Raw genomic sequence first — 9,340 nt, 5'->3', positions numbered from 1 at the left:
CCAGGCTGGTCTCGAACTCACAGAGATCCGCCTGCCTCTGCCTCCCGAGTGCTGGGATTAAAGGCGTGCGCCACCACCGCCCGGCTAAATATATATATTTTAAAACACCCACTCAAGATGCCACCTTTTCAGTACAGAAACTTCAGGACAAGACTCCTGACATCTATCCATATGTCTTCCTATCCACATGTCCCCAAAGAGCTCCCCCTTATATCTTTATGGGGTAGGGCATGCATGCCATGATATGCTTGTAGAGGTCAGAGGACAACCCTCGGGAGTCGGTTCTTTCCTTTTTCCATGTAGCTTCTGGGAATCGAACTCAGGTTGTCAAAGTTGACATCAGGCATCTCTGGCTAAGCCATCTCACTACCCCCACCAAGAGAGAATTTTGAGTGAGTCCCAGAGGTGATTTTGGGTCTAGCTTTAGCTCACCCCAGACTGTTTCTTCACCAAGGAGGAATGGGACTTATAGACAGGATACAGTAAAAAAAAAGTCAGCCAGAAGCTAGTGGGGACAAAGTGTCAGCAGGAGGTTTGTTTGCCATCAGGGTTCAAACCACTTCCATTGACCTAAGCCTGCATCTACTGGAACTGAGGAGAGCCACCCAGCAAAGACCCTCAGCCTTCCCACTGCTCAGAGCAGCAAAGGGGAGAAAACCTGGCAGCACGGCCACTTGACTGAGCTGCTCAGCCTTCCTCAGAGAATGTCCCTAGGGGTTGGAGCTGGCACCATGGGGCACAGGAAGGCAGGGAGGACAGGCATCACCTTTGGTGGTCTCACTGTCCCTGATCATGAAGGAGCCTAGGACATTGCCAGGAGCCAGGAGTTGGCGCTCTGCATCCTTCCGACTGGTACCCTTGAAGAACCACCTGCCAGGAATGAATGAGGACACTGTAAGTAAGCCTCAGGATGGACCGGCATGTTCTGTTCACACAGTGCCCATGCCATACCGGGCATCATCTGTTCACACAGTGCCCATGCCATACCGGGCATCATCTGTTCACACAGTGCCCATGCCATACCGGGCATCTGTTCACACAGTGCCCATGCCATACCGGGCATCTGTTCACACAGTGCTCATGCCATACCGGGCATCTGCTCACACAGTGCCCATGCCATACCGGGCAGAGCCCACCCAAACACCTGACTTCAGGTAGTGTTTTTCTTACTTTTGGGTGTGAGTTGGTGGGAAACAGCTATTCTCTCTCTCTCCTTCCTTCACTCTCTCTCTTTCTCCCACTCCCCGCTATTTCGGGTACTGATGGAAAGGTCTCGTTGAAGCAGCTGAGGCAGTTCTCACCCTCGCCAGGATAAGGAGCAGTTTGTGTACCAGATGGGGTCCCGAGAAGATGTCAGCACGCCTCAACCCTGCCAGGTGACTCCATTCTGTTCTCTGCTTCCTCAGTTATCAACAAGGGAGAAATATAGCTAACATTCATCTTTTTTATTCTCTAAGACAGGGTCTCACTATATAGCTATGGCTGTCCTAGAACTTGCTATATAGACAGGCTGTCCTTGAACTCACAGAGATCTGTCTGCCTCTGCCTCCCTAGTGCTGGGGATTAAAGAAGTGTATGAATAGTTCATCTGTTTGTTTTTTTTTTTCAATTATTTCTCCCCCCCCAACACCGTATGTGTGTGTGTGTGTGTAAGAGAGAGAGAGAGAGAGAGAGAGAGAGAGAGAGAGAGAGAGAGAGAGCGCTGGTGTCCATGGAATCTAGAAAGATGTCAGATCCCCTGGAGCTGGAATTAAAAGCAGTTGTGAACCTCTGTGTCAGGAATCAAACGAGTTTTCTGAAAAGGCAGCAAGTGTTCTTAACCACCAAACCTCCAGCCCCAACTTTACCAAGAGACCCAACTCTATGCAATTGTCACCTTTATTATTCTTATTTTATAGTGATCAAACTGGAGGACCAAGAGGACGAGTAGCTTGTCTGCGGTCATGCAGCTCGGAAGTGGAAGAGACAGGATTAGAACCTAGACAGCCTAACTCCAGAGCTCATTCTCAAGAGAGAGGCAGATGGTGCACATGCAGACAACCAGAAAAAACCAATGTCCCTTTTTGCCAGTGGGATATGTTCAGAAGGAAGTAAAAACAGGCTTCTTGGGAGCCATCTTGGACAGGGTGTTAGGACAGGCCTGTGTGACCGGAAGCATGGGAAAGAACCAGCCAAACCGAGAGCCCCAGGAAGAGGGTGCCTGACAGGGATAGAACACTTACTCCTCTGTCTCCAAAGAGTTAACACGAGCCACGTAGTTGCTTGGGATGTAGCCTTCTTTCCGAGTAGCCAGGGATCGCGCCCTCCACCACTCCCCAGACCTGAGGGAAAGAAGAGCACAGGAACCCTTCAGTCTCTCGTGGGCTCCACTCTGGCCTACAAAGCTCTCCCTCTTCACACGCTCAGGAAACCAGGAGGGTGAGGTGCAGTGCACCCAACAAGGGCCCACGACTAGGGTAGGGAAGATGATAGTCTCTACAGGAGTTTGGGGTCACAGATCACATGCCGGGTCTTTGGATCCCTTCTCTTTCCTGAATTCTAGCCATGACTGGACTACTCTTACCCAATCCAGGACCTGTGTCCAGGAAGCACTCACATTAACCAGTTCAGCTGGGGCCCAGAGGAGAAGGCTGTGGGCTCAGGGTTTGCCTGTGCATGGCCAGGTCCCATTCCGGGATCTCAGTACAATCTGAACTCTTGTAGCAACCCCTGATGGTGAGAGCTGTGACATCACAGGTGGGGACCTCAGAGACCCCGGATGTCTGAGTGCAAAGCCTCCTGGAGGGGCCAGGCCTGCGGAGACACCTGAAGCCTAGTCCCAGGAGCCTTAGGGAGGCTTTTCGGAGAACCTGCCTGGAAGGGCACAGTGTCTGTCACCGCTTCTGTTACCCCAGGGGTAGCAAGCCCTTCCTCCTCCATGGCGTGTGGTCAGGTTCTCATCTGCCCTTTACTCCCAGAGTCAGACAGGCTCTAGGGTTCTTTACTGATGCAAAACAGGACTGGAAGCCCTGCGGTGGGTGTGTCTTACGGGGAGCTGGCTAGAACTCACTCTTCCAGGACCACCATCTGGTCTCCCTTCTGGAAGCTGAGGTCTTCACGGTGAATGGCCTCGTAGTCGTAAAGCGCAACCACGACGACGTCTTCAGAGCCTGCCAGGAAGGGAGATGCAGTCCCCAGCACCCCACTCTGAACCCCTGTGCACCCCACTCCTTTGCCTGTCTCATAGGGTGACCGAGCAGTCTCCAGGGCTGGGCGTGATGCTGGCTAAAGCTTGCAGGACTTTGTCCACATCACAGGGCAACGTTCTAGAAACAGGAGAGCCCTGGGAAGGAGCTCGGGTAATTTAGAGGATATTCAAGGATGGTGTGCTGGTTAGTTTTTTATCAACTTGACACAAACCAGAGTCACCCGGGAAGAGGGAACATCAAGTAAAGAATTGCCTAAGTCAGACTGGCCTGTGGGAAAGCCAGTAGGGCATTGTTTTCTTGATTGATGGTTGATGTGGGAAGGTTCAGTCCACTGTGGGCTGTGCTTCCCTTGGACAGCTGATTGTATAAGAAAGCAGGTTGGGCAAGCCAGTAAGCACTGTTCCTTGGTGATCTCTGCGTCAGTTCCTGTTTCTAGCCTCCTGATGACTTCCTACTCTGACTTCCCTCAGTGAGGGACTGTGACCTGTGGAGTTGTAAGAGAAAATAAACCCTTTCCTCCCCAAGGTGCTTTTAGTCATGGTGTTTTATCACAGCATCACACACACACACACACACACACACACACCCAAACTGGTATAGGTGTTTTTGACTTTTTCCCTCTAGCTACAACACAGAACCTAAGTTAATAGATGGTACGCAATGCCCCAACCCCTGCTTCCAGATACTCACCCTCCACAAACCCTGGAGGCATGCTGTTGTTGTTGCTTGGCCCCTGCAGAAAGAAACAGGAGAAGAGATGAATATTTTGCATTGGTATGGATCTTGGTTTATTGATACAATTTTAAGGTCAATTTTGTTATATGTATACTTCTGCTCTTGATTAAGGTATTGTGTTTGTGTAGCTCATTTAAAAATGTAATGTATAATTAAGAAATACCAGTTGATAGACAGTCATCTATAATCATCAAGCTTGTAGTCAGTTAGGTTTTCTAGATGTACAGAGATATATTTCAGATGGATAGTTATTCTTCAAACTTTTTGAAGACTAACAGGATATGACATTTCAAATGTTTTAAGAACTTAGGACTTTTCATGACAATGAGACACAGCTGCTCCTGGCAGCACCAATGTACTTCAAGAGGAAGATGGTCATCAAAGAGGCTCCTTATGGAGTTTATTGGCCATTTGGGCAAGAAACTGCTCTTGCCTGGACAGCTTGATGGTATGCTGTATAAACAACAGGAACCACAGAAAAATAACTGCTGAAGTTGCCTAAGGAAGGTGAGACAGTCCTTCAGGATTCCTGCTTCATGAAAGAGTCTGCCAGACATTCTGCAGGACACAGAAGAAAGTGACTGACAAACTGCCAATAGAGGCCAAACAGTCTTTGAAATTTCCTGCTTCATGGAAAAGTCTGCCAGATACTATGGACCTGTAGGCTGAAGATGGATGCCCCAATGTTAGAGAAAAACTTTGCGTGACTGTCCAGGCAGTGAGATGTCTCTGTCAATTCTAGAGTTTTGGAAGTTGCTTACAATACACTTCCTGTTAACTTAGGCAATATTATATCCTTCTGGGGTCTTTGAAAAGTTGAAGAAAGATAGTTAGAATTTTTATTAGTTATGATAAAGGATAAATTAGATATAAAAATTTTAGAATCATGAAGATAGGATAGATGATAGTGTATTTTCCTTAATTTGTCAAATGTAAATAGACTAAATATTGTAACTATAATCCTTGCTTGGTACCTGTTTTGTTATATGTAATTTTACTATATTAAAATTAAAACCTTCCTTTCAATTTAGACATAAAAGGGGAGGGGATGTGGGATTCCCCTCTGTATGCCATGAATATGTTTTATTACTATTGGTTAATAAAGAAGCTGCTTTGACCTGTGGCAGGGCAGAGTAGAGCTAGGTAGGAAAAACTAAACTGAATGCTAGAAAAAAGGAGGAAGAGTCAGAAAGAAGCCATGTAGCAGCTGAAGGAGACAGACACCGGATGGAACCTTACTGGTAGGCCACAGCCACGTGGCAATACACAGATTAATAGAAATGGGTCAATTTAAGATGTAAGAATTACTTAATAAGAAGCCTAAGCTATTGTCCAAGTAGTGTTGTAATTAATACAGTTTCTGTGTGATTATTTTGGGTCTGGGCAGCTGGGGAACAAACAGTCTCTGTCTACAGACATGGGTCTAAAAGTATGAAAAGCCTGTCTTGAAAGGACTCCTAAGGACATCTTGTTCTGGCCCTAGGTCCTTGTAGGAGAGGATTACAGGCATAAGTTGGGTCACTTGGGTATATGAAGGGGCAGAGCTTGCTCAAGGATGGAGATGTCTTAGGTTGTGACCTGGGCTCTTGCTGTGGAATACTGGAGAAGGCTGGACTGATCCTCCCACAAAGTGAGGGAACTGGTCCAGATCAGTGGTTTTTAGCGATGTCTGAAGGTACCTTGGGTACCAGGTTTTCAAAGACAGACTCCATCATGCATATGGAGCAATCTGAGAGTTCAGCCAAAAAGGTATGGCCACCAGGACCCTGGGGCTCTAAGCATCACTTATGCTCAAGATGTGAACGTTCAGTGTTTGCGCCAGCCACCATGCCTACTGCGTGCTGCCTCTGCTTTGCTATCATGGCTCACATCCTTTTGAACTATGAGGCCAAATAAACCCTTTCTTCTGTAAGTCGCCTTAGTTATGGTGTTTTATCGTGGTAATAGAAAAGTAACTAATAGATCCACTATTGCTGTTATTGTTTTGCATTGTATGTGAAGTATGTTTATACACGTGAACATGTATAGACGTACTTCACATACATGCAGTCCTTTGTCCACCACAACATCCCTCTGCCCCAATGGCACTGCTACTCTCCTTGCTGGGATTGCTGTTATACCCTGGCCAGGCAGATGGACAGCCATGCTACTGCTGTTGTCACGGGTCTGCTTGCACTGCTGTAGACAGGGCCCAGGCTCAGGGCCCACACTTGACTTGATTGAGAGGCAGAGACCTGGGCCAGGCCCTGGTTGCCACATAAGAAGCAGCTTCCATGCCTAGGGAAGCATTCTAGAGGTGGCTCATGGGTGCCATCCTACTCTAAGTTCACTTAATTGGGCCAGGGCCAGAAAGGGTTTGAAGGCCCTATGGCAAGGGCTGGATAGCTCCCTGGGGTGTCATACTCACCAGCTTGCTGGGGGACGTGGGATCCGGCACATACACAGGACCCTTCTGATCGGCACTTGGCTCTGTTTTCGAGACCTTGCTTCCATCTCGAAGGAACTTGGACTTCATGCATCCCATCCTGTAGCCAAAAGAAGGGAAGACAGGAGTCTTCACAGCCCCAACCTGCCTGTCAGCCCTGAGTGAAGCCATTTGGGTCCTCAGCTTCTTCCTGACTCATCTGCCATGCTGCTCGGCCAGAGCCCACATGGTGTTCTAGTCCTGGGCTCTAGTACCAGCAGAGTGGGGAGTCCATTAAGGAAATTGGTGAGACTAACGGAATCAGCACGGCAGAGCGGTGGAACAGCATGGGGGAACGTGAGTGGTGGGCAGTGTCAGCTTGGGGTTAGGAAACTGAGCGGATGCATGGCCCCTGCACACCACCACACCTCACTTGTCATTCCTACCCACAGTCCCAGTAGGTTCTCCACCCCTACTGCAGAGCACTGGAAGGATGGAGAAAACTGTAGCAATGGGGATCTCTCAGTACAGCCTCTGGATGGGGCCCCAGCACCCAGAAGAGCCTGATACAAGATGCAACTACACTGCCACTGTGTGCTAAGTCCTAACAATGAAGATGTGTAGCATGGCTCTAGTAATCCAGAAAAATAACTGGGCACCACATTCCTTGTATTATGATTGGCTTATAACTCTATCCTTCTTTCTCATCCTCCCTTCCTTTCCTCTTCTTTCTAGTGGATTTAGCTGGTCATTCATTCATTCATTTGTTCATTCAAGTTACACTTAAGAAAAAAAAAAGACAGGTTCTCCTTTATCCTAGCCTAGCCTCCAACTCAGCTGTGTTGCTGAGGATGACCTTGAACTTCTTCTCTGCCTCCACCTCCCAAGTGCTGCCAATTACAAGCACGCAGCCTCACACACCACCTATGTGGAGCTGGGGTCCACCAGGACTCTGTGCATGCTGGGTAAGCAATCTTCCAACTGAGCCCCATTCCCTGTCAGCATTTATGTTAGTTTTTCTAAACCATGAATAAGACAGGCCAGCTCATGTCTGATGAAGCTCAACTGGAGATGAAAAGGAGACAAGATAACAAGCTCGTGGACAGGTGACTGATAGGACAAATTTGGTGGCAAGTGTGAGGTGTGCCACTGTGGGGGACTACTGGGCAGGGCTCTGGAGACAGCACAGCTGGGGAAGGCCTTTCTTAGGTGACATTAGCCCCGGTTTCTGAGTCCCACAACTGACTCTCTGAAGGTAGAGTCTGGCAGGCAGCAGAACCAGCAAGTGCCAAGGCTCCGGGGTTGAGATGTATTTGGAGGGGTGGGGCTCTCCAAGCAGGAAAGGTAAGTGACAAAACCACACATCTCACAGGCAAGAAGGAACTGGGTTTTCCTCTAAGGAGGGTGGGAACTGTGGAGGCTTTGGGGTTCAATTTTGGCTATTTTACTTTATTTTTATTTTCCAGATCGGCTGTTGCCCCTACCCCATTGCGCTGCATCTCCAGGGCATCAATTGCACATTAGGCTGAATCACTGGTTGCTAGGAGAAGTGTGGGGGACTATGGAAGCCGGATATGGGCCCTGTGGGGAGAATGCTGCAGCCTTTAGCCATGGGTGATGGAGGTTCTGGGGGACCTTAGAGGAGGTAGGACCCCACCTCTTAGGGGCAGACCTCTCCAGCTTTGCCGCTGTATTCTTCAGAGGAAACACGTTCACCTGTTTGTTTGAGCCCGTCTTGCTATGTAGCCCAGGCTAGCCTCAAACTCACATTCTTTCTGTCTCAGCCTCCTAGTGCCAGGATTATAGCTGTGTGTCACCACACCCCGGTGCTGACCTAGTAACTTAATTGTCGGGTGCTAAGAGCATAGCTTGGTGATAAAGGCCAATTGCGCATGTGTGAGACCCTGAGATTGGGACCTAGGGATGGACCCCAGCAGCGCATACATGAAAACTTCACGGTAGAGTGGCCGAAGTATTTCTTCTTTCATGTGTTTGCTGAGAAAGCAGGCTGCAAGCCACTGTGGAGGAAGTGCTGGCTTCCCCGGCATTGCATGGCTCTAGGGCAGCAAGAATTCGCTTCTATTATGACCAGACCACTGGACACACTCCATCTCATGGGATCGCAGAAGCTAAGAAGGTTTGGGTCTGGATAGTGCTCAGATGGGAAAATTCAGTTATACTTAAGTTGTTAAAGCCAACCTGGGTTACATGAGACCCTCTCTCAAAACAAACAATTTAAGTCTTGAACAAGAGCCAAAAACCCAACATGATTTCTTCTATTTACCGGCACGTACAAGTGAGAACACGGTTAGATTCCTGGAGTGCTAGATCATTAATCTGAAATTTCATGACAATGAATCAACTGTTTGCTACTTTAAACCTGAAACCAGCATCTCTTGATCTGTGAGAAAAGTTCTGGGAAATGAAGTGTCATCTTGGGTGTGTGTTTTACTTTGCATAAGATCACAGTACACTTGGTACGTTTTGATCAGTCGGAGGAACTTGCTGCTGGAGCAGGGCAGCTGTGAGCACTGCTGCGGTGAATCTGCTGGCCCCAATCACAGAGCACTTAATTAAGCATAATTTACATGGATAATTTACATATTCATGAAGAGCCAGTCCCAGGCCCCTCTCAGGAAGGATGGTGGGGTTCTCTTTTTTTTTTTTCTCTTTCTTTTTCCCTTCCTTTCCCGGCACTGTGAATGGAACCCAGGACAGCATAAATGTTGAATAAGAACCCAACCACTGAGCTATGCCCCCAGCCTGGATGGTGGGCTCTGTTTCACAGGGTGGGTTTTCTAACGTTGCTGACAGAAGTGAAATGGCTGGGCACAGTGAGCCCCAGAGAAACCTCAGCCCTAATATTTCTATTTACGAACAAATGTGCCATCAAATGGGGGTTAGCGGTAGGAGGTATGACTCAGTGGTATAGCACTTGCTAGGCATAGAGGGGCCTTGAGTTTGAGTCCCACCCCCTACCAGATAACACACAAATGGCTAAGAGACAAGGGGA

The 9,340-nt window shown here is 48.3% G+C and overlaps 1 protein-coding gene across 1 annotated transcript in view; it reads right to left on the bottom strand.

Annotated features, from left to right (window-relative positions):
• The window catches only part of Hck (HCK proto-oncogene, Src family tyrosine kinase), a 43,439-nt gene that overhangs the window by 20,343 nt on the left and 13,756 nt on the right, over positions 1 to 9,340 (bottom strand). The window contains exons 2-6 of the mRNA XM_005363219.2: positions 6,331 to 6,448; positions 3,879 to 3,921; positions 3,050 to 3,149; positions 2,223 to 2,321; positions 767 to 870 (exon numbers count right to left, since the gene is read on the bottom strand). Of these exons, the coding sequence (XP_005363276.1) occupies positions 767 to 870; positions 2,223 to 2,321; positions 3,050 to 3,149; positions 3,879 to 3,921; positions 6,331 to 6,447 (463 nt within the window). The 5' untranslated portion in view covers position 6,448. The remainder of the gene's footprint in view (positions 1 to 766; positions 871 to 2,222; positions 2,322 to 3,049; positions 3,150 to 3,878; positions 3,922 to 6,330; positions 6,449 to 9,340) is intronic.

The sequence above is a fragment of the Microtus ochrogaster genome, linkage group LG8 (assembly GCF_000317375.1).
Source record: "Microtus ochrogaster isolate Prairie Vole_2 linkage group LG8, MicOch1.0, whole genome shotgun sequence".
Taxonomy (NCBI): domain Eukaryota; kingdom Metazoa; phylum Chordata; class Mammalia; order Rodentia; family Cricetidae; genus Microtus; species Microtus ochrogaster.
The sequence above is the reverse complement of the archived record's forward strand: the minus strand, read 5'-3'. Positions and strand labels throughout refer to the sequence as shown.